The 24,678-nt window shown below is 31.7% G+C and overlaps 8 protein-coding genes and 4 pseudogenes across 12 annotated transcripts, besides 5 other annotated features; 5 read left to right on the top strand and 7 right to left on the bottom strand.

The window, feature by feature from the left end:
• Positions 1 to 4,030: part of a mobile genetic element that runs on past the window's edge.
• Positions 839 to 1,691, bottom strand: TVAGG3_0725000 (annotated as a pseudogene). The gene has a single exon. A coding segment is annotated over exon 1 (853 nt).
• On the top strand, positions 2,302 to 2,623 carry TVAGG3_0724990 (annotated as a pseudogene). Its single transcript has one exon. A coding segment is annotated over exon 1 (322 nt).
• A 2,256-nt stretch (positions 4,031 to 6,286) lies between the features above and the next one.
• Positions 6,287 to 8,816: a mobile genetic element.
• On the bottom strand, positions 6,499 to 7,940 carry TVAGG3_0724970 (annotated as a pseudogene). The gene has a single exon. A coding segment is annotated over exon 1 (1,442 nt).
• Positions 8,817 to 11,800: 2,984 nt separating the features above from the next.
• TVAGG3_0724950 (uncharacterized protein) lies at positions 11,801 to 12,343 on the top strand (the record flags this gene model as incomplete). Its single annotated transcript, XM_001321509.1, has 1 exon — positions 11,801 to 12,343. One exon carries the CDS (start codon positions 11,801 to 11,803, stop codon positions 12,341 to 12,343), a length of 543 nt encoding a protein of 180 aa, XP_001321544.1.
• Positions 12,344 to 13,355: 1,012 nt separating this feature from the next.
• Positions 13,356 to 14,305, top strand: TVAGG3_0724940 (ribonuclease inhibitor domain-containing protein; the record flags this gene model as incomplete). The annotated part of the gene is made up of 1 exon (XM_001321510.2): positions 13,370 to 14,305. The coding sequence occupies one exon, from the start codon at positions 13,370 to 13,372 to the stop codon at positions 14,303 to 14,305; it is 936 nt and encodes a 311-aa protein (XP_001321545.1).
• A 413-nt stretch (positions 14,306 to 14,718) lies between these two features.
• TVAGG3_0724930 (protein ubiquitination) lies at positions 14,719 to 15,615 on the bottom strand (the record flags this gene model as incomplete). Its single annotated transcript, XM_001321511.1, has 1 exon — positions 14,719 to 15,615. The coding sequence occupies one exon, from the start codon at positions 15,613 to 15,615 to the stop codon at positions 14,719 to 14,721; it is 897 nt and encodes a 298-aa protein (XP_001321546.1).
• Positions 15,616 to 15,689: 74 nt separating this feature from the next.
• On the bottom strand, positions 15,690 to 16,082 carry TVAGG3_0724920 (spectrin binding; the record flags this gene model as incomplete). Its single annotated transcript, XM_001321512.1, has 1 exon — positions 15,690 to 16,082. The coding sequence occupies one exon, from the start codon at positions 16,080 to 16,082 to the stop codon at positions 15,690 to 15,692; it is 393 nt and encodes a 130-aa protein (XP_001321547.1).
• A 479-nt stretch (positions 16,083 to 16,561) lies between these two features.
• TVAGG3_0724910 (surface antigen family) lies at positions 16,562 to 19,022 on the bottom strand (the record flags this gene model as incomplete). Its single annotated transcript, XM_001321513.2, has 1 exon — positions 16,562 to 19,003. One exon carries the CDS (start codon positions 19,001 to 19,003, stop codon positions 16,562 to 16,564), a length of 2,442 nt encoding a protein of 813 aa, XP_001321548.1.
• A 1,053-nt stretch (positions 19,023 to 20,075) lies between these two features.
• Positions 20,076 to 20,103: a terminal%2Cinverted (terminal inverted repeat of Mariner transposon ID:TVAGG3_0724890).
• Positions 20,076 to 20,541: a mobile genetic element.
• Positions 20,172 to 20,541, top strand: TVAGG3_0724900 (annotated as a pseudogene). Its single transcript has one exon. A coding segment is annotated over exon 1 (370 nt).
• An 832-nt stretch (positions 20,542 to 21,373) lies between these two features.
• Positions 21,374 to 24,678: part of a mobile genetic element that runs on past the window's edge.
• Positions 21,652 to 22,086, top strand: TVAGG3_0724880 (uncharacterized protein; the record flags this gene model as incomplete). Its single annotated transcript, XM_001321515.1, has 1 exon — positions 21,652 to 22,086. The coding sequence occupies one exon, from the start codon at positions 21,652 to 21,654 to the stop codon at positions 22,084 to 22,086; it is 435 nt and encodes a 144-aa protein (XP_001321550.1).
• TVAGG3_0724870 (uncharacterized protein) lies at positions 22,571 to 23,041 on the bottom strand (the record flags this gene model as incomplete). The annotated part of the gene is made up of 1 exon (XM_001321516.1): positions 22,571 to 23,041. The coding sequence occupies one exon, from the start codon at positions 23,039 to 23,041 to the stop codon at positions 22,571 to 22,573; it is 471 nt and encodes a 156-aa protein (XP_001321551.1).
• TVAGG3_0724860 (uncharacterized protein) lies at positions 23,072 to 24,646 on the bottom strand (the record flags this gene model as incomplete). Its single annotated transcript, XM_051244280.1, has 1 exon — positions 23,072 to 24,646. One exon carries the CDS (start codon positions 24,644 to 24,646, stop codon positions 23,072 to 23,074), a length of 1,575 nt encoding a protein of 524 aa, XP_051090867.1.

Genomic DNA, 24,678 nt, shown 5'->3' with positions numbered 1-24,678 from the left:
TTATTCGTGAGATAAACATTTTCAAGGTCCTCCTTTGTTAGAATTATTTTGGTTCTTGCTTATAAATTTGTCAAAAGCTTCTTATCGTCTTTGAGTAAAATTGTTTGGTATAACTGAAGAAGGTAATGGTCTACGTTATCTGAAGGATTTGTTTGAAATTTGTGTAAGGGTTGTCGTTGGCTTCTCTTGAAAGAATTTGGTCAGTGGTGGATACTCTAACTTAACATCTGATGTAGCGTTAGCGTTTGAAGCTGTGTTTAAATTCACCGACTTAAGTTCTGGTTCTGGTTCTTTCAAACACTCTGAACTATAGTTCTTATGACAATATTGTTTGTCGTTCGTGAGTCCAACATTTGATGTTGGTTTCAATTGGAACATTAACGGCACCAGCTAAGATGGATTTGCTTCTCATTTCATATAGAATAAAAACCTTTTTATATGTATGGAAATGAAAATATACTCGACAAGGGTTTGAATGTAAAGCTAACGAATGAAAATATTGTTGAATTCACTGAGACAGGTGCTGTGTATAAAGATGTAGAACTACTGAACAAAAGAGCTAAGGGAAGAAGCAGGAACATGAACAAAGGGTGGAAGCCTATAAAAAATTTATGTCAATGATGGCTCAGGAGGTTCAAACATTAAAGTATGCAGAAAGTTATAGAGTTTATGCTCTCAAAGGTGAAAAGCCTTCATTTAAGAACAGCTATTCTAACGCATATCCTCAAAAGCTAACGGATGGGGAAGTGGATGATATGAATGACAGCAAAAATATTAACAGAAATGGCGACAGAGATGCATGGAATTTGTTTACCATCAGTCAATTGAAGGTTAAACTTTAAAACAATGTTGGTCGTTCCCATGGAATATTTTTGACTTTAATGGTATTAGTCATGATATGAATCTCAAGGTATGAACGAGGAGAGATGAGAGACTTATATGCTTCCCAAATTTCTTCAAAAGGTAATGTTATACCTGACTGTTTCCAAATGAGTTCAATGTCATAGCGTGAGAAACCTTGAAAGATAACGAAGTCAGTTATGAGACGTTTTATGTTTAAAGCTAAAAACCTCCATGTTTGCATAAGTATTGCTACAGTTAAATGGTAATGTCTGACTTTAGTTATGATGTTAGCTAATGGTGAGTCAGGCTTTGAAACTAAACCTTTTCCGGCGAAGTCGTCACAAACTAATAAAGTGTTTGAAGGATATTTTTTGAAGGGGTATTTTGAAAGTTTTGACAGAATGTAATTTGTAAGTCGTTTCATATCGTAAACTCCTGAGTACTGACGTAAGTGGTGTTTGTCAATAATTCTTTCCATCTCCTCAGAAGTCTTTTGCATTCCTGACTGTATAAATTCAACGATGGCATAATATTTCCTCTTACGTCGAATGTAACGTTGAAGAAATTCAATGAGTTCACTGTCTGGAACTTTAACGACAGAGGCTTGAACTTTTGACATAAATGTTTTCGCTGTTGAGTCCATAGAGTCTGAAGTTGCTGATATAATGATTTGGTCATAATATGAGTCATTTCCTAAACGTTCTGTTATGAGTATATGACGAATGAGGTTAAATGTCTTACCTGAACCCATCTTTCCACAATAGAAATAAACACCATTTGAACAGAACTCATAGTCCTTACTGAAAGGAAGAATGAGAGAAAGTTAAGCTTTTCATTGTTTCATTCATGTCTTCATCTACGTCATGTATTAAATGCTTCATTTTATCTCCATTAAAAATGCAAGTCAGAAATATTCAGAACATAGCACCGAGTCTAACTGATAAGAGTATAAAGATATACTATGAACATGTTATGATGAAACCAACCAAAAATTCAAGAAAGTCAGTATACTTATGAATATCCAAGACACTGGGTAGAGTATGTAGGAGGTGAGAAAGCTATTGAAATCAGACAGGTTCGAAGTATTCCAGCAGGAAGAACAATATTATTGAAGAACTTTAATGTTTTGAGTATAATGATGAAACAAAGAAGCAAGATAGTTTTCCTGTTGCTGTGTATGTGAACTTAGATACAGGAGATGACATGAAAGTTTTTAATACAAAGCTTCAAACGGTAGTGAGAGAACAACTGACTGCGGAAGGACATCCATTACCTTCAGAAGTTACCATAGCATATAATTTTGAAACAAACTCAATAGATTTTAAAGTCGTCTCTGCAAAGAAGTCAGGTTTTACATTTAATGAAGCAGATGTATATTCGAATGAAAACTTCAAAGCTATTGCATGGTTAGATAATGACGATTGCTTTAAGAAAATATTTAAATACAGTGACTCAACGATGTCAATAGATGACCTTCGTGGAATGTTACCATCGACGTTTTACAGTAGAAGGTTCAGCAGGATTGCTTACAAGATTGTCAATTGGTGGTATTTGGTCTCGTGAGAACATTGTTATAAAATCCAGTATAAGTGAATTTGCTGAAGAATCTATATTATGTCTTTCAAACTACATGTATTCGCCGCCGAAGCATTATAGTATAACAAACTTTGTCAGTAAGTTTAACATAAGACTTGTCGAACCTTCTTCAATGAAAGATGTTGTGCTACCCAAAGACGGAAAGGATGGACTCATTATTGAGATGATTTTAATAGCATATTAAATGAGCTTGTTCTTGAAGGTCATTCATGATGAAATAACTGTTGTAGAAGATGTTAGCAATTGTTCAGACATTTTGAAGCGTATAGATGATATAAGAAATAAGTTAGATAGACCGCAAATCGGTGAGGGCGAAGCCCGTGAGAACGTTTATGTTTCATTGACTTTCTCCAGTAACGAGAACTTTTATGAGATAATATTGAAGAGAGATGATTTTAATATGGTGTAAATGGTAGCTTGGGCAGCTTTAGGCGCAATGGGAACAAAAGCATTAGCATTTGGAGCAAAAGCACTTGGAGCTTATGACGCAGTAAATAAAATGAGTGGAGGAAGGGTTTCGAAACATTAGATGCAAATAAAGGGAAGATTGGAGGCTGGGTTGCAAAGAAGTTAAGATTAAATAAAATAGGGCTCATAAATAAAGCATCCAATTTGGTTGCGACTGAGTCAGAAAATGCTTTAGGAAAGGACGATGAGTTTGCAAAACACGCAAAAGACTTTAATGACCAGATGAAAGGTGAAACAATGCATTTAAATAGATTCGATGGAACTAAAGAAAATGTTTCTTCTCCACTAGTAGTTCTTCCGTATGGTCCCTATGGAATGTATGGAAACCCTTACGAAAGACCATTTGACCCATTGACTGGTGGAAGTAACTGGTATCATTACGGACGAAGAAGAAAGAGAGTCAAGTTGGAGACAGACGTGAAGAAAGCAACTAAAAAGAAACCAAGGAAGAGAGTTATAAAGCAATGAATTCAACAGGGTGAAAAAAGAGGTGAGATCTCACCACTTCACCTAAATTTATTTTTGTGCTATGTTTTCATACGTGTGAGGGTGGTGATATCATTAATTTTTAAGTTTATTTTTTATTTTACTGAAAATTTTTTATTTGGATGTAAATGACAGAACAAAAGCAACTCATTCGAATTCCACAGTATAACAAACATACATTTAAACATTTATTCTTCCTTCCTGAGCATAACATGTTCTTTCAAATACATCCGAGACCAGTTGACTTTTCATTGACTGTGTATAAAGATAGAAATAGTTATATCATTAAACCATACGATGACGAATGTAAGTTATGTAAATTGTACGTTAAGAAGTTAGAGAAAGTTTATGGCTTCAAGTATGACTACAATAGGGTTAACACTGATGATGAAGATATTGAGGAAAATTTATGAGAACATTAGTGAAGTCGTTAGTGAGAACGATAGTGAGAACGTTTATTTTTTACATTAGTGAGTTCGTTAGTGAAGTGGTTTGCGGCTTTGTAAATATTTAAGGTTAAGTTAGTTTTTGCGTTTGTGTTGTAAATATACGTTAGCGGTTTCGTAAAGTGTCAAATTCACATATAATGGGTAAGGAGGCGCGCAGTGCCTCCGTACCCATTATATGTTTACTAACTTATTTTTGTCAAATTTTTTATTCTTATTTTTCCCGATACAAATCCACCAGCACCGCCTCGACTGCCAACTGGATTACACACTGTATTGCCATTAACTGATGAAATAACTGAATTGGAAATGCAATTTCCGTTTGGGTAGATATAACTGCTGATTAAGTTTGAAGAATGGCCACCAGAAGCACCATAGAGTTCAAACTTGTAGTAGCCTGGAAAGATTTGTATTTCGTAATCTGTGCATTCATGATTGTTTTCACAAGGATATTCAAAAATGACTTTTTTCTTTGATAAGTCATTTGTAACATTGATACTTCCAGCAGATTCGTTTACTAATTTATATGAAATCATTTATCGGAACATATAAGAATTGTTATATATGATAGCATCGAAGAAATAAAATTTCAAACCGTTTTTTATCCTTTACATAAGGTTATTTCCGATAAGATCATATCGTACTACCTATCCTGGAAAATCAAATAGAAATTCTTGCTACATCCTAATGCGGTATCTTTATAATCTATAATCTCAAAGATACTAAAATAAATTGGGAAGTTTAAGGCAATTTGAATGCAGGTTAATAACAATTTGAAGTATTGATTTTGATAAATTAAAACCATAGACTAGATGAAAAACTAAAAGAACATCTATTTTCCCTTATAATGAATTGATCAAATATTTTAAGGGTACCCCCTTAATTCTCAGAGGAAATTTATTTTTAAATATGCACTTCAAATAACCTTCCAGATGATGTAATAGGAACATATTTATAATAGTTTTGAATTGATCTATATATTAACTCTGACAAGGCTGCATAAAACAAATTTTCTAAAATAAATGCTATAATGTTTCAATAACCTTGTTTCTCATAAAAATTTGCAATTATGGAATGTGCTCACAAATTCCACCTAGTTAAGATGAAATTACATAAATAAATCAGAAATCTGGCTTTCATGCACTAACACATCTAAAGATAACGGACAATATTCCATTAATAGATAGACGTATTCACTGTAATGAAAATATTGATAGAGAGGGACAATAGAAGAACTTCTAATCTCAATCATGCAATTGATTTCGGAATCATGGAATTTATTCGCAGGAACTCTCTTCATTGCAAAATTCATTTTGTATTGAAGATAATATACTTTGTATATTACTCCATATGACCCTTTCCCAATTATATCCACGAAATCGAAACCGTATGATTGAAAGAATGGTATATCGACCGCCTCCATCAAGAATGAATAATGATTGTTAACTTTCAAATTTTGAGAGAATAAGAAAATCTTGCTCACATTTTGCTTTTGTATATTCCTAATATTAGCAAGATAGTAACATATAGTAAGCCATATTATTAATATTTTTGAAAGCATATTTCAATGAGTTTAAATTTTGAGTGTTAATTTTGAAGCTGAATATCAATTGAATACTTAAAGAATTGAAAAACATATATTGTATTTAAACTACTAAGTAATATATAGTAAAAAACGTAAAATTGATTCAAATTTGAAATATTTATCAGGCATATTGGAAGGAAGTAAATATTTATTAACTTTAAACGTTGAATTTGATATTTGAATTAATATCAAAACTAAAATTGAGAGGTAATGCAAGTATAATATAAACTTAACATTTTAAACTGAAAATTAACAAAATAATTTTAATAACCTTTCAATATTTATGTGTTCTATATTGAAATTACTTTTGTTAATATTTGGTCAGCAATGACTATTATTATTTTATATACTACTAATATATTTTATCAAATTTCACAAAATTTATATCTATTGTTTAAAATTCAAAACGATATTTTCTGAAATTAATTTTATTATAATTAAATTTATAGTCATCCATTTGTATTATGTATTTTCTTTTCCGATTAAAATTCTTCTTTTCAATTTTTTTTTGGTTGACCAATTTTCCATTTTTGTTAAAATACTATATCATGAAAATTGATTCTAACATACATACCAGTAGCTACTATTTTTATTTTTTCCTATTTTTCCCAAAAAAATACTGTCAGTGATTTTGAATGGGTATTTTAACTTTGAGTGGCCACATTGAATTTTTGAGGTCGATATTTTTGGCCTATTTTAAAATATTTAGAATGACCATTCAGCCAGGGCGCTTATAGAAGCATCAGATAATGGGTGGTCGGATAGTTCAAAACGTGACAAGGTTGTCCAAAATAATATTTTTAAAGATAAATCTAAAATTTCTTTTATATAAATAGTGATAAGTTAGAATATTATGTTTGAGGAGTGGGGGACAAACTCGCCTGTTGTCACTTTTTCATTAACCTTAAACTTGTAATTTTCATTATTTTTAATTAACCTTATTTCTTTCCCAATTCCTGATTTATTTTATTCACTTACTATTAAAAGTCACATTTTAATAAAATATAATAATTTATTTATAGCATTTTTTACTATACTGTAATAAAAAATTAATTATAATAAATTAAATGTTTATTAAATCAAATGTTTTCTTTGCAATAATATTTTTAATGTTGAGTAAACAATGTTGGGATCAAGTGTATCATTTTTCAGACCTTTCTGAACAGCTTCAAGCATACTGATGCATTCGACTTTTTTAAATTGTGTCATTTCTTCGAAATCTCTTGTGACTTTTTGATAACTTTAACACTTCTCTCTGAATCCAGACCTTTAATTTGCAACTTAATCAGGAATGAAGGAACAACACTGGAATATAACTCGATGACAAGTTCATCGAGTCGAAGATTTCGCCTTTCTGGGAAGTACTGGTGCTTCAAAACCTTGAAATGTGATTCCGAGATGTTGTTTGTTCCATCTCCTTCATTTCTATAGCGAAGCATCCACCTGTCAAGATGATGGCGCCACTGTCGGTCAAAATATTCACGGGCAGCAGGTTCCTCATTTAAAATTTCTTCTAAATTGTTGTAAACTTCATCAGGATCAATTTCTTCCTCTTCAGAACCAAAGACCAATAACTTCATTAAGTTATAGAAAGTTTCGAAGTTGGAACGATCTTGAAACTTTTCAGCCTTTCTCATGACAGCGCGCAACACATGAACGCCACACCAAATGATCTGGCATAAGGGGATGGCTGTTTCAACAGCATTTGTGATTTGAGGTGCGCAGTCCATTGAAAAATAAGATGGTTCGCGATTGATGGAGCCAAAATATGCTGTGAGACAAACTTGTATATTTTCACTTGTGTCGGGCCAAACGAAAAAATACAAAAACGGAAAAACAATTGATTCCGCGAATTTGCCAGTGACGGCATAAAATGGTATGCGAGAGCGCAAGAGCTTATAAGTGGAATCAATGTGATAAGTTTGTATTTGATGTGAAAAAGCATTTGCTTCGAATGGGGCGTAATAGAAAATCATACGATCTGGCTCGTGAATAAACTCGATGAGATCATCTGGAGAATGACTCTTAACCATGTCGACAAAAATTGCAAGAGATGTAACATCATCCGCTGAGAAACGGGTATTGATTGCATGAAGGCGTTTAGAAAACTTTTTTAAAGCATTTGTAGATTGTTGAAACATTTCCGGAATGATCCCACTATCAAATGGGATATTAAGATCTTTGAAACACCTTAATTGTGCGTAAACACGGTCTTGATTTGATTCAAAATATCTTGTTAAATAAGATCTATAAAAATATGATGTAATTTGTTGTGATTTGTTTGGAAAAGGGGCAAAATGATTGTGGGTGTTAATACATTTTCGTATGTGGTACTTGTCATCGGGAAGTGTATCAACAAGGAAGCGACATGGACAATTCGGCCACTTACAATTAAATTGGATTTGATTTCTTTCTTTCCTAGTTTTATATGAATAACTACAACCTGCTTGGATTTCTTGTTGCACTCGATACTTAAGCAACTCGATATATGTGAGTTCGTGATCTTGGATCTGCATTAAAATGAAATGATTTGAAAGAATAAAGAATTTTGAATATATTGGTCTTATTTTGATAAGCTTGGTCGTATTTTGAATAGCTTGGCCATCTAATTCAATTATGATCTTTGAAAATTAGGTGAAATAAAACTAAACATAAATGTAAAACTAGGGATATGAAATTTTGGTTGTACACCACTTGTATGTGCCGGATACCATTGTGTCAAATTTTTTCTGAAATTAACTTTAAAAGTACTAAGTAAGATCATGAGATATAGCAATATATGTTTAAACCAACTTATATTTTGGTTGTACACCACTTGTATGTGCCGGATACCATTGTGTCAAATTTTTTCTGAAATTAACTTTAAAAGTACTAAGTAAGATCATGAGATATAGCAATATATGTTTAAACCAACTTATATTTTGGTTGTACACCACTTGTATGTGCCGGATACCATTGTGTCAAATTTTTTCTGAAATTAACTTTAAAAGTACTAAGTAAGATCATGAGATATAGCAATATATGTTTAAACCAACTTATATTTTGGTTGTACACCACTTGTATGTGCCGGATACCATTGTGTCAAATTTTTTCTGAAATTAACTTTAAAAGTACTAAGTAAGATCATGAGATATAGCAATATATGTTTAAACCAACTTATATTTTGGTTGTACACCACTTGTATGTGCCGGATACCATTGTGTCAAATTTTTTCTGAAATTAACTTTAAAAGTACTAAGTAAGATTATTTATTTTTGCATAATATAATGCCAATATGGTTTCTTTTAATTTTATTTCATTTATAAGCAAATCAGATTTACCCAAAAACTCCACTCCATAAGCGTTCATTTGCTAAATTAAAAAGTGACAATGGGCTAGTCTGTCCCTTTCTCAAGTTTGAGTGAGATTTTTGAAAAATTTCCTAAAAGTGATTTTGGGAAGCCAAAATTATAATAAATATTAATAAAATATAATTTAAACGCTAAATCAAAATAAAAAATATAAGGTAATTTTCTTGGTTAAAAATCAAAATTACATTCTTGATTTTTATGGGGTATTATTATTGTCGTCTGGCGGTTTTAGACGACAATGCGAATTTTCAAATAATAGGATTTTTAGCCAGATAAAGAGCTACTCCATATATCATGCGTGTTTGCATACTATATACATAGATGGAATTGATGTTCTTCCTTTATTTAGGTACCGAAACATGCTTGAAAAATCTATTTTTTAGACGACAATGATAATTTTGTCACTTTTCCAGACGACAATAATAATTTGTCACCTTTTTAGACGACAATAATAATTTTGTCACTTTTTCCAGACGACAATAAAACATCCTCGATTTTTATTTAATATTTATATTCCTGTAGTTAAATTAAATAAATTTATCCATATCATTTGAGGAGAATTGCATGAATTAGAAAATTGGCGGGGTTTAGCGATCTTAAATTCTCTTTTATAGAAATATTTGAATAGATCATAGCTCAGCTCGATAACATCCAGATCAAGTTCAATTCTAGTTTTTGTTATTATTTTTTTCCTTTTCCCTTCCTAAGCGAAATTTTAAGGTGTAAAGTTGTTAAATACATACCTATACTTATGTTAATGTATAATATATGTAACTTCTGATATTATATGCTGAATCTCAAAAAATATTTATTTGATTTTCATAAATTTCGACAAAAAAATGTTCTAAATACTATATATATTTTATATGCATACTGAAACGTCCCTATTCTGGACTTTGCCAATTTAGGTCCATGAAAATTCAATATAGCACACTAAAGCCGCAATACACATTCAAAATCACTGACAGTAGTGTACAAAAGTATTGAGTGCTAACAATTTATTCTCCAAAATTTCATTTTTTCTCGAATATATTCCAAATTACTTGCTTATTTGACTTAAAACAATTATTATTTATTACTTCACAAACCATATTAAGATTGTATACTTAGCATTTAAATTCCTTTTCATTTGTAAAGTCTCCTCACTTGGGGGTTATTTCAGACTTTCAGTTTCTACAATGTAAATATAAGTCTTAAATATGGAAGAGTTAATCAAATTGTTTTGTGGTGGTATCATAATTTCCAAGGGAATATCTTCAAATGGTGGAACACAAATAAGTTAGAGTAATGTATTACAAGATCTGAAGTGGTATGTTTAAAAATTATGTCATTCAACTAAGAAATCGCCCATCAATGGCAATTATATCCTATTATCTGTATAAACAACCATATGTGAAAGTTGAATTCTCGCTACTTTTTTGGTTTATAACCATACTCATTTTCATTTCCCTCATATAAAATTGAGATAATCTCAATGAAAAAATTGAATAGGAGAGAGAGAAAAAAAATGTGCTTATTATTTCGGTAAATTCCTCTCTATCTTCTAATACACCAGTAAATCAAAACTGCTGCAAATAAAATTATAAATCTAGGCTGAAATCTTCATAAATTCAATTCTTTAGAACAGAATCTTGAAATTTACAAATGTTCATAGAGCATTTATGCTATCTTAGTGCATTTTAAGACATTCTGACCTACAACACATGGGCATGACTATTCATTTATATAATAGTTATGTGATTCAATCGTAAAGCAACTGTTTCATACAGATACTTTATATTAATTCAAGCAATATATTATGTTCATGAGATTATGCTTTAATGACATTTGCATTGCAGTAATTTACCCTATAAGATTTGAAAAAACTAAAATAATGATATCTAGGGCGTATTTATAACAATATTAATGAACAATAGAATTCTTTTTCAGAACCAACTTCTAATTTATCCATTCAAATCAGTTATCAATCTTGAATGTTGAAAACAAAGTTTGTGATAGAAAACAAACCAGAACTTATATACAACAATCAAAGCTATTTTTTTACAAATATCAGAAGATGTTGAAAAATCAAATCAAACTGCGGAAAAAAATTTCACAAAATTAGAAAGAGTTAACATCTACTGCATTTGAATATCCTAATCATATATATTCGAATTCCAAATATATTTCTTCTAAATTGCACTCACAAATTGTGAACTTCTGTCTTTTTTTTGAGCAAAAACCCGTATTTTCAAAAAAATCATAAAAAGAAGTAAAACAAAATGCTTTTAAACTGTCAGACAAGTTTGATATTATACCATCAATTTTTTTGACATCGTTGAGAGGATAAATTGTCACTTTTAACAATGGCCCATTTGACATCAAATCAATGTGCCAACTTTATTACAAATATAGTAGCTAATTAATTGATATCTATTTTTTCATTAATTTTGACAAGGTTGAAAAATTTTGAAAATCGGTTGATAAGATTTTTTAGAAATCAAATATCTTTAATATCTTGTTATATGTATATACACAAATGTTGAAAAGTTTGATCTTAATTTTTTTTGAATGATTTGATAGGTTGAATGTATTCACAAATTTTTATATTAAACCGTTTTTTACTCATGGGTCGTTCTGCATCAAATAAAGATTATTTGAATAGATGTTTGATTTTTCATGGTGTCTTAAATTTCCTCTCAAAATATTTTATTAGATAGTTGTATATATTTACTATTTATAACCCATTACATTCCATCTTAAATTTTGAATCGGTTTTTCAAAAACCTTTCATGAAAATTTATCATATACCATATATGGCAATCAAAATATTATCCAGAAAAGTTTTATTCAAAAAGTCATCATTTTTGGATTAAGTTTTATGCGATATGCTTGGAGTCAATAAATAAGTTTTCTACAATATCATAAAATTTTCAGTTATCAAATTTTTACTTGTTATTTATTGAGAACTAATGTAAAATTGAGAACTCAATTCAATCTATTGAATACTATCAAAACCCAAATCATTCCTACAGTAAATATCCATCATGAGTGTTCTCTACATCCATCTCAGCGGTTTCATCTTCGCAGACAAGAAGGCAGATGCCAAGGACAAGATGTACATCATCATCAAGAACAATACCAACGGTGCAGCTAAGGCTTTCAACTTTACATCTAAAATGGCTTCAACGATCAGAAAGTCATACAACCTTAAGACTGCTTCAGGCAACAACCAGTCAATCACAATCCAGCTTTTCAGCAAAAATCTTTTCAAAGATGAAATGATCGGTTATGGTGACATCCCATTAAACTCCTTACCAGTTGATAAGTGCACCCGCAACAACTTGGTCCTTACACCAGTCAACAACCAGACAAAGCCGATCGTTCTCCGTGCTATAATGCACCTTGCCCAAAACTGCAAGCCATACAAGTGCGAGATGGCCGAATCTCAGCTCCTACAGATTGATCTTTCTGTTCTCAAGTTCTACAAGAAAGAGAGAGCCGAGAAGAACGTTAACGTTTCTTCATCTGACTGCCCATTTGATGAAGATTCTATTGATTCTCCACTTTTTTCTCAAGTTGTATTCTAAGTTTTTATATGCGCGTTATTCCTTTTTTGTTTATTTTTAAATTATCATGTTCTTTCGATCAAATTTCTTTTTTTTTATTGATATTTCGCAACAAATTGCTTGAATTTAACATTTTAACCCTGCACATAATATCAACGTTTTAGTTTTTACATGCTTTTTCTCTATCTTCTAAAATTTCAGATCGACTCGTAATAATAAAGTCCAATCAAGACCTATGAAAAAATAAACTATATCAAGTTATATATATAATAATCGCGGAATTATCTCATTTCTGCGGCAATTATTTTTATGATCAAAAAAACGCTTCGTTATAAGAAATAACAGTAAAGTTTTAAAAGACATTTTATATTTTAATAAATGCATTGAGTTTTAGCCTATCAAACATCAATATCTTACCATCTCATATTTCCTTTCAATCTACATGAATGAAACAATCAGTTCATTGATTATACTCTGAATTCAAAACTTTTTTGGGACATTTTCTGAAGCAAATTCCTGTGGTGGTAAAATCAACACCTAGGATATTAGATAAAACAAACATTTGAATACTACAAAAGATTGATATAGTTAGGGTATTTATAGGTTTTCAATAGTGAGTAGAAAATAGATTTTTTTTCAGCATAATAAAATAAGATTTACTCTAAAAGTCCCCTAACACATATAATTTAGAGGGATGCCAGTTGAAATAATTAGCTGGATTGAGACACCAATAAGTGCGAATACTAGAGACTTGTAATACAATCTTTGTTCTTGATCTAATAAATATATATTCGAGTGTTATAAAATTAGAATGATATTGGCTTTTTCTTATCCATAAATTGTATTTATTGATTCCCAATTATAGAATTGATACTTTTGCTACCAAAATTTCATGCTACTGAAATTTTGAAAAATTTTAATTAAAGATGTATTCAATTGGAGGTGTCAGTAGTATAGGATAGTAAAGTATTTTCAATGAAAACAACAAAAAGTGACAATACTTCAAAAAATAAAAATCATCAAAATATGAAAACTAAAGTTCAGTAAATGAGTCAAGGTGTTCAATATGATTCGGATGATCGATATGTTCTTATCAAATTACCATCCGGAACAAGAACATTCACTGTTCCTTCAAGTGTTCAACGAATTCAAGCAGGCAAAACGGGAAATTCAGCATTTTTACTATGCAAGTCAACAATTCAATCTGTATACTTCGAACAGAACTCACAACTCACAGATTTACAATCTTTTTGTTTCTCAGAAACTTCGGTTGAAACAGTTGACTTCAGTCACTGCAACAATCTCATAATATTTACAGAATCTTTATTTTCAAACTGTTTATCTCTTCAATCCATAATATTTCCTCCAAACTTAGAACAAATCGGAAAAGATTGTTTTTCAAGTTCATCAATTACCTCTCTTGATATTCCAAACAGTGTCACAATCATCAATGATTTTCAAGACTGCAAATCATTAACATCAATTTCAATAACTTCGAATTCAAATCTGAAATCTATTGGAATTTTAAAAAATCTTGCCATTTCTCAATTTTATATTCCTAAAAGCGTAACTTCGATCAAATATTTCCCAAAATGCCCAATATCTATATTTACTGTTCATCAAGAAAATCCTAATTTGAATACTGATGGCACTGCAATCTATAACAAAACCTTTTCAGTAATGTATTGCATATCATCATATATTTCATTTGATTACAATGTAAATAACAAAGTTAGAAAAATTACAGAAAATTGTTTTACAGGAAGTAACATTAACACTCTTTCCTTTCCACAACATCCAATAGAATTATCACGTGAAGTTTTCTATACAAGCAGTATTAAAAATCTTGTTTTTAACAATGAAATGTATTTGAAAGAAATCCCTTTAAACGCAATCTCTTGGAATAGTAAATTGACTAGCGTAACATTGCCTGAAACATTGACTGTAATAGGCAATTATTCATTTTCTCATTGTACTTCTTGAAAAAATATAAATATTCCAAAATCTCTTGAAAGAATCAATGAAACAGCGTTTTTAGATGCACAAGTTTACTTTCCATCACAATTCCAGAGAAATGTCAACTTGCACAAGGATGCTTCAGTCAATGCTCAAGAAATTTGAATATTGCTTTTGAAAACACGACAAGGTATCATTTTGTTGACGGTATTTTATATATGGATGATATAATGATTGATTACATCAAAGATGATATCAACAACAACATCACCATTCCATCATATTGCACTATTATTTCATATTCATTCTTTCAAAACAAAAAATTGAATTCAATTACATTCGATCCGAACATTCAAAAAATGACATTTGGAACTTATGCATTTGCAGGGTCCACTATAAAATCAATTACATTTCCAAAAAATTTAACATACGTCGGTATTTCAGCTTTTGGTGGCTGCAATTCTCTTACAACATTTGTTTGCATTACCGTCTGCACCATGCAAAATAAGAATGTCAACAATTTCTTCGTTATTACGTACTGATCCGAAATGAAGAGCGGTTCCGCCGTATTTGTTTTTTGCATTAACATCAGCACCATGTTCAACAAGAAATTCGACCATTTCATTGTTGTTAATTTCTGCTGCCAAATGAAGAGCTGTGTATGCATCAGAATCTTTTGAATTAACATCTGCACCATGCAAAATAAGAAATTTTGCTCCTTCATTGTTGTAATTATAATCTGTAGCGCGATGAAGAGCAGTATTAGAATAAAAGTCTTTTACATTAATATCTGCACCATGAGAAATTAAGAATTCGGCAGTTTTTTCGTTATCATATTCTGTTGCATAAAAAATTGCTGTCTGTCCCCAATCTTCGGTTTTTGAATTAACATCTGCACCCTTTGAAAGGAAGTATTCACAAAAACATGGATTATGAAAACATGCGGAATAAATAAAACATTGATTAATGTCATCTGTTTGGTCTAAATAAACTAGGAAGGCTTGAAAATTATGATATTTAATGCATTCCATTAAATTGATTTCAAGACCATATTCATTCATCAAAAAAGTTACAAAATCAATATTATGTGAAATAATTGCATATTCCATGCAAGTTTCATTAGGTTGCTCTGCTTTCAAGCATTTATGGATAATATCTGGATTGCCACTCAAAAATGAATAGAGAAGGCAGTCTTGTGTTATAGGTGAGTCAAATTCTGTTATTAAAAACTTAAAACAGTTGACTGATCCATGATAACAACATAGTGCAAGTAATGAATTAGTTGAAAATGGATATAAAGGGCTATTGAGAGTTTGATCCTTATCAAATCCTGGCATTTCGGTGAAAGTTATAAAAGATGTTATGTCATCATCAATAATTGATCTATAAATTGTACCTTCTTCAAGGAAGTCTAGTGAATAATCTTTAGAATCATTTTTTCGATTTCAGAACTGAACCTCTCTGATAATAAAATTCCATGTTCATCTGAAAGATCCTGCCACAATATGGATGGAAATTTAATAGAATATCGATGCATGAGATTTGGATGATATTCGTCATAAACTTTTTTGAAAATTGCCTTGTATGATTTGAAATACTTGACATTATAAGTAAGAGCTAAGTGAATCATTGTTAATGTTTGATATGGAGACATGATTTTGGTTTCAACTATTGTATTTCTGATATCAAAATAAATTTTGTTGATTTCGACTTCATTGAATGTATGAAGCTTATATACTGCACAGCAAGTATCATAAAAATCTTGATACAAATTCATTAACTCGTTATATTTTGCTTCAGTCATAAAATGAAGAAAAGATAAAAATTTTTAAAAAGTGAATTTCTGAAGTTTACAATCGAAATAAAATTTTTCAAATAATCATTAAAGATACTTATTTATCAATATTTTTGTTATTATTTGCATGAATATTTTTTATGTTCAAATTTGTAATTGTTCTTACATGGAGTAAAGGGTGCAATATCCAATTGTGAAAAAATTCGAGTTCCGAAGATATTACACGATTTTAGTGAAAAGCAGATTAATGAAACAGTCTGTAAGTGAATAGGAACACCATGCAAACGCATATTGATTGATGTTATATATTCACAGTTTGTGAAGTCTACCAAGATATCATCATGATTATATGGTCATTAAATAAATATGTAAAAAAAGATATATTTTAAATTTTTTACATAAATAAGAAAGGGAAAAAATATTCCCACTGAAAATCATTGTCATAAAAAATGATCATTTTGTGATCTGGTGTATATATTTTAAAATTTTTACATAAATAAGAATGGGAAAAGAAGAGTGAATTTGAAAGTGAATGTGTTTATGTTGACTTTGCATGTACCGCGGTTCAGATTTGCAAAGAATTCTGGACATGTGGTCGCAAATGCACTCGATTTGATACCACATGTGATAAGTCTGTCTTTGTTTGGACGACCACCGGTGATAGAACCACAAACAAGATGGATGCAACCATTGAATGCAAAATCACCAATATCAACAATAGTGTCTGGGAAGACAAGACGTTCGAGGTTGATGCATCCATCGAATGCTTTGAAGCCGATGTTGCGGATGATACCGTCTGAGATGATGATCTCGTGAAGACGTTCGCAACCTTGGAATGCGTAGTCTTCGATAGAGGCAACTGGACTAGGAACAACGAATGTGAAAAGTTTAGATATTGGAAGGTAGACAATAAGACGACTCAAGTCAAGACTCATAAGAGCGTTGTAACGGAAGACAAGGCTAGTCTTGTCTAAGACATTAAGAGAGATAAGTGAATCACAGCCTTCGAATGAGTGGCCTTGGACAACGTGAAGAGATGATCCTTCTGGGATGACGAAGTTGTTAAGATGTGTGCAGAAGCTGAATGCGTACTCGTTGATAGTGCTGACATTAGGACCCAAGTAGAATGTTGTGAGAGATGGGTTGTGAGAGAAACTGTATGAACCGAGCGTAGTCACTGTGTTGCCAACAATTCGGACTGTTTCAAGATGAGAGAGGTCTGAGAATGTGTATGGTTGAATAGTGCTCAGACAAACGTTGTCGAGGATGACTTCACGAAGTGAAGAACCCGAAAATGATCCTGACTCGATCGTTGTTATATAACTATTAAAATGGAGACTATCAATTCCACATTCTTTAAAACTATCTTTTTTAATAGTGTTTAATGCGAGATCACTGATGTCCAGTGTTTTCAATGAACTGCATCCTTGAAAACATCCTTTATTAAATATTAATATATTTTTATTGTTGAATATAACAATTTCAAGATTTATACAATTAATGAAGCAATTGGTGCTAATCTCAGTAAATGTTTCATCAATTATAACTTCAGAAAGTTGTTTACAACCACTAAATGCAGATGGACTTATTGATGAAAGACAACTTGGAAATGAAATAGATTTCAAAGTTGATCCTGTAAAAGCTTGAGTTCCAAATACCATTGTTTGAATGTTTGGATCAAATTTAATCGAATTGACTTTTTTGTTTCGAAAGAATGAATATGAAATAATTGTGCAATATGATGGAATTGTGATGTTGTTGTTGATATCATCTTTGATGTAATCAATCATCGTATCATCCATATATAAAATACCATCAACAAAATGATACTTCGTTGTGTTCTCAAAATCAATATTCAAACTTTTTGAACATAAACTGAAACATCCTTGTGTGAGTTCACATTTTATTGGAATAGTTATCTCTCGCAATCCTGTGCATCCAAAAAAAGCTGTCGCATTAATTCTCTCAAGAGATTTCGGAATATTGATATTCCTAAGACTGGCACAATTTGCAAATGATGAAATTCCTATTACTATTAATGTATCTGGCAGAGTTACGCTAGTTAATAATCTACTCCACGTTGCAAGCTGTATTGGAGTCTCTTTCAAATTCATTTCATTGTTAAAAATTATATTTGTAATGCGGGATCCCCAAATAGCATATCTAGATATTTCTATTGGATGCTGAGGAAATGATAACGTAGCAATATTACTCTTCGAAAAACAATATGGTTCAATACTGGTAACAGAATTTCTAACAGTGTAACTGGAAGCTATATTTGATGATATACAATACATAATTGTGAAATCTTTGCTATATATTGCAGTTCCATCTGTATCAAAATTAGGATTTTCTTGATGAACGGTAAACAATGTTATTGGACAATATGGAAAGTATTTGATAGATCTGACAAATTTTGGAATATAAAATTGTGAAATTGATATGTTAGTTATAATTCCAATTGTTTGAAGATTTGAGTTCGAAGTTATTGAAATTGATGTTAATGATTTGCAGTCTTGAAAATCATTGATGATTGTGACACTGTTTGGAATATCAAGAGAGGTAATTGATGAACTTGAAAAACAATCTTTTCCGATTTGTTCTAAGTTTGGAGGAAATATTATGGATTGAAGAGATAAACAGTTTGAAAATAAAGATTCTGTAAATATTATGAGATTGTTGCAGTGACTGAAGTCAACTGTTTCAACCGAAGTTTCTGAGAAACAAAAAGATTGTAAATCTGTGAGTTGTGAGTTCTGTTCGAAGTATACAGATTGAATTGTTGACTTGCATAGTAAAAATGCTGAATTTCCAGTTTTGCCTGCTTGAATTCGTTGAACACTTGAAGGAACGGTGAATGTTCTTGTTCCGGATGGTAATTTGATAAGAACATGCCTATCATCCGAATCATATTGAACACCTTGACTCATTTACTGAACTTTAGTTTTCATGTTTTGAAGAATTATTCTGTTACTTTTCTCCTTAAATTAATAATCGAAATCCTAAAGTATAATGCATCTGGGACTATTTAGCATCACACCTGAAATTCTTATGCATTCAATTTATATTGAATATTTTTAATAAAACAACCAATCGAATATTCAAGATTAGCCATTCATAAAGTATTTCACATTACAGGACATCAAAACATATCTCCCTCCGAGATAATCATTGATTTTTTCACTATGTATTTAAGAGATTTAAAAGTTAAAAATTGATTTCCTACAGATTATCAAAAGATAATATTGGAAAACTCAATGTAACACGCAGCCTAGGCGAATTTACATTTGGATATCCATGCGGAGATTCGATTGAAGATTGTACTCCATACACAGTTGATTTATCAACAGGTATTTACAGAATAGAAGCATGGGGATCAGCAGGAAAATATCAAAAACCAAATTCAATACCAGGATTAGGGGGTTATACCTCCGGGATTTTAAATTTGAATAAAAATTTAAAATTATACTTATTTATCGGTTCAATATCATATTTTAATTATGCAAACTACGTGGATCTTCCGATGTTCGACTTTATGTGAATGAGAATTTTTTTGATTGGTCAGATGCTAAATCTCTTCGTTCGCGAATTATGGTTGCAGCTGGTGGAGGAGGTGCTGAATGGGCCGGTTCCATTGGTGGCAACGGAGGCGGGCTTGAAGGAGAACCCGGCCATTCAGCATGTGATTCAGAAGGTGAAGTACATTACTGTTCTGGAGTTATTACAAATGGGGCTACTCAGAAAAATGGAGGTTCTTCATCAACTGATAATGGTTGGAGGCATGCAAATGGGAAGTTTGAAGTGGCTCCATTAATCGAAGGATCGACAGACATGGGTGGAATGGGAGGAAATGGATATTGGAGTGGCGCAACACTTGATATTTCTGGTGCAGGAAGTGGAGGGAGTTCTTTCGTGTCTGGTTACGAAGGTTGTATTGCTTTGAAAAGTGAAGATAGCGATGAAATGAGTGATACAAATAGTTTTGTTCATTATTCAAATATATAGGGTGTCCAAAGGTGCGTTTAGCACAGCGCTCTATATGAGACTATTAAAGGAGATATATGCTGATTATAAATATATAATAAAAAATATGAATATATGTATATGATGAGTATGTTGTATTTTGGCGCCATGCCGGGATATAAAATGAATTTTGAGACAAGAGGCGGTTTCGCGGGAAATTTTGGCGGGATTTTTTTCATTTTTTTAATGAATCATAAAGAAAACATCCTCGCTCTTGCAAAAAAATGCAAAGACTGTAAAAAAATCTACGAGACATTGGTAAAATGCTTCGGTATGGATGCTCCTAGCTATTCCACTGTAACGTATCATGTTAGGATGTATCACTTCATGAACAAAAAGGCGCCCATCATAAAAATTGACAAAAAATCGCCGGATCAAAGAAAAATCAAAGCAATTCTTCAAGCGCTAGATGAAGACCCAAGAGCATCACTCAGAAGGATAGAGGTATGGCATTCCAAACGGGAACCGCAGTTGGTTACCATGGATTTCCGTCACCGGTCACATTTTAAAGATTTTTTAAGCCTTATAAAAATATGCTTTGTAAATCATTTTTTGTAAATCGGCAAAAATTTGGTAATTTTCTTCAACTAATAAATCTGTGAATAGCATTTATAATACAAGAACAATCTTTTAAAATGCGTTTGATTCATTTTTGTATAATTTCATATAGGCACATATATTCTTCCGGGACTTTCCGTGATTTTACCATAAAATCATTAGTTTACACCATTTTTTCCGTATTTTGAATAGTTTACTGCACTTTTTCCGTAAAATTGAGTTACGGGAATCCGCAAAATTTCCGGACCTCATTTTTCATAGAATATAATAATAATATTTGATAAAAAGATATATTATTTATATTTTTGATTTTTGAATTACGGGAAAAGTGAATTGATAACTTGATTTTTTTATATGGTTAATTTTTCAAATGATATTATGAAGATCTGAAATATTAAAAGTAAAAAATTGAATTACGGAAAAAGTGAGGTCAAAAGTGAAATAAATTTGCAGAACAATTTTCATTGAAATAAGCTTTATTTTTCATTATTAATAACAATGCAAAAAAATATTTATCACGGGTTCAAAATTTAAAATTAAATATTTTAATAATTTACATCTTATTCTTTATTTTATATTTAACCCGTGAAAATATCATTTAAAAATTGAATATATTCAAAAAGCTTTATTTTTATTATGACTGCATGGGATCCTCATGTATATGATGAGTGGATTCCATTTAAGAAGACGAAATATCCACCAACTCCTGAAACATTGGAAGTTAGTATCCCTAACTTGGGTACGGCGGCACTGCGTTCCACCTTACCCAAGTTAACGGTTTGACACTTTACGAAACCGGTAACGTATATTTTACAACACAACCATAACACCAACTTAACCTTAAATATTTACAAAACCATCTGACACATAAATGATTTCACTAACGATTTCACTAACTACTTCACTAACGACTTCACTAACGACTTCACTACCGTCCTCACTAAATAAAAATAACCTTATTTTTATTTTTTTAAATTTTTTATTTCATTACAAAGACATGTCCGACTACATTTACTATGACTCTTTCCCAGAACGTTTCCGTGAACTATTCAAAACTCAAGTAAAACTGAGAAACATGCATTTTAACAAAGACAGACCCATTGACGATGAAAGAAACCCTGAATATATTACAATCCCATATGACGCAAAGTTCATTGCATACATTCCTTATGGTCGCAGAGGAACGAAAACTATTTCAACAAAGAACAAAAATTATTTCTGGAGCGATGAAGAAAATTGCCTTATCTACATAAATGCATACTTAAATAAAGCTACATATTGTACAAAAGAAGGTTGGACTGGATTTGAGCTCTACATATACGACGACGATGGAAACAGACGCTGTGTATACCCATACGATAATATGTACCATTGTTTTCATCAAGCATTAAACGAATACATAGTCAGTAAGGGTCTCATTCCTGTTGAGTAGATATGTTATATTTTTGTTCTGTCATTTATATAAAAATAAACGTTCTCGCTAAATAATAAAATAAACTTAAAAATAAACGTTGTCAGAGGTGAAAAAATAAATTTAGGTGAAGTGGTGAAATCTCACCTCTTTTTTCACCTCTTTTTTCACCCTAGCCGCAAAGCGGCTCTGACTCTTTGGGTCTGTTGAATTCATTACTTTATAACTCTCTTCCTTTCTCCAACTCTTCTAACTTCTTCTTAAGTTCAGCAATGTTGTCCTCATGAAGTTTAATCTTCCTTAATATACCTTCTCTATCTAATGGTTGCTTTATCTTTCTAAACTGAACTCTACCATCCTTCATAGTATGAACGTAAAAACCTTCTGGAACCGCTCCTGATTTAATGTATTCTACCAAAAATTTTTGTTTCATTGCTTCAGTGACTTTAGTCGTCATTTTACTCTAAATAAAATGTTCAAATAAAATAAAACTAACATTATTTTTTCAGTAAGGAAACGCAGGAGTTTTACGATTTATTTGAGGAGTAGGTTCTGGTTTAAATGTTGGAGTCGGTTTTGGAGTTGACTTTTGAACAGGAGTTTGTACTTTCATAGGTTCAGGAGTCATTGAAGGTGTTGTTTGTGAAGGCGTTGGTTTTGACGTTGGTTTTGGCGATGGTGTCGGAGTTTGTTCAAATTCAGCTACTTCAGTATTATTTATAACATTTGCTTTGTTTCTTTTCAACATCATTACTGCTCCTGCTGTAGCTAGCAAACCTAGTGGGAGACCATATCTTATATAAGGACTTGACCAAATGCTATTTTTGACAGGAGCTGGTGGAACACCTAACCTTGGTGAAACTGCTCTTTGCCATTGTGCAGCTCGTAAGAAATATTCAATAGGTGCTCCATAATCGTTTGGTAAAGTTTGTTTCATAGATGGTGAAGGTTCACGAGAGCTTGATGAAGAACTCATTTATAAGCTTTAAAAATAAACGTTCATCCTTTATTCCTCACTGTCGTCCGTAGCTAAGTTATAGTCATCTAATCTTATTATGGGGATTCCATTAGCACGCACCTGAATGGCAAAGCAACAATCCCTCATAAATCCAATAAGTGGCTTTGGTACATTTTCAGTTGCTAGTTCAATAGGTCCTTTAACAGACAATTTGTATGTTATTGGAGCAGTAGATGTTTGACCTTGCTGGAAGCAAAAGTCCACTTCTGTTGGAAAACCACATAAGAAATGTGTGTTGTCATAGCTATCCCATTTATGTTCCACACTACCATCATCCACCAATGACCTCATAACATCTTCATTAAATCCTATCATATCATTGTTTGTATTGCAAGCGTTCGCAACCATTTCATAAAATACAGGTCCATATGATTTTTCAGGTTCTGCAGGCATATTTCCATAAGCTCCCATGGAAAGCTGAAGATATTTAAACTTAGGGTTCTCAAAATTAACATAATAGTTGTCTTTCTTTCTAAATAGTGCCCAAATACTTTTAACATTAATAGGCGTATAAGCTGCTGTAAATGTTGCACTTGAACTATCTGTATTTTTTGAGAATGAACCGTCCATAGGAATCCAATCCATAACTTTAACAGGAAAACATAAAGCCTCGTTTGTATAATGTTCTACAAGTTCTGTATAAATGTTAGGGTCTAAAGAGAATGACTTTGGATGAATGAAACATTCATTAAAATCCATCTTTGTTCGAAATAGTTGCTGGGTTACAGTTGTAATAGTAACTGTTCCACTAGCTTCTACTGCCTTCGTTATCATAGTGAATGGTTCATTCCATGGAACAAATTTATTTGTCGGTGGATTTGAATCTGAAGCAAATGCAACTTTAAGAGTTGGATTGAAAGCAATGATATCATTTACAGATATAGATGTGCATTGTAAGGCGTCGCTACTGAACTTTACTTTAAGCTGAATGTTTCCTGCAAAAGCTGGAATAAATCGAATAGCTTCTAATGGAAGGAATCTTCTAACAGGAATTCTTAAACGAAGCTTAAAATCAAATGATTTTCCTGCTGTAATTGGACCACTAACAATTTGTCCTGTTCTGCATGTTCCCGAATGACTCCATACATCTTCATGTCGAGTCTTTGAGAAAACATCTACTTTCTTTATTTGTTCGGTAGTTTGTGAGTTTGAAGTTATATATGCTTCTTCTCTTGCGTTGTCTTGAGAATATACGATACGACCATTTGCAAGGATTTGATATCCAGTAACTGCATAGAAAGCGTCATCGAAACCAATCCAAAATCCTGGTGGGTTTGTTTTATTGGAACCTGAACCAATTTCTTTATCTACAATAAATTGACCTTCTATTTTATACGTAATGAATGTATTGTAAAGGTCCAACATATTTTCACCAGGAGGTGAGAGATTGAATGTTACCCATGTGTTATCTTTAGCAGTTCCAGGTTGTGATGGAATCTTTGCGTCAGAATATTTTCTATTAGTGTCACCAATTTGAACTGCATTGTCTATGATATCGAAATATGAGCGAATCTGATGAATATGCTCTGCTGGAGTAAATTCGTTTAACTGTTCGTTCTGCATGTATTTACTTCGGATAAAAATATCTATTTACT

Source organism: Trichomonas vaginalis, chromosome III, assembly GCF_026262505.1.
Source record: "Trichomonas vaginalis G3 chromosome III, whole genome shotgun sequence".
In the NCBI taxonomy this organism is placed as follows: Eukaryota; Parabasalia; order Trichomonadida; family Trichomonadidae; genus Trichomonas; species Trichomonas vaginalis.
The sequence above is the reverse complement of the archived record's forward strand: the minus strand, read 5'-3'. Positions and strand labels throughout refer to the sequence as shown.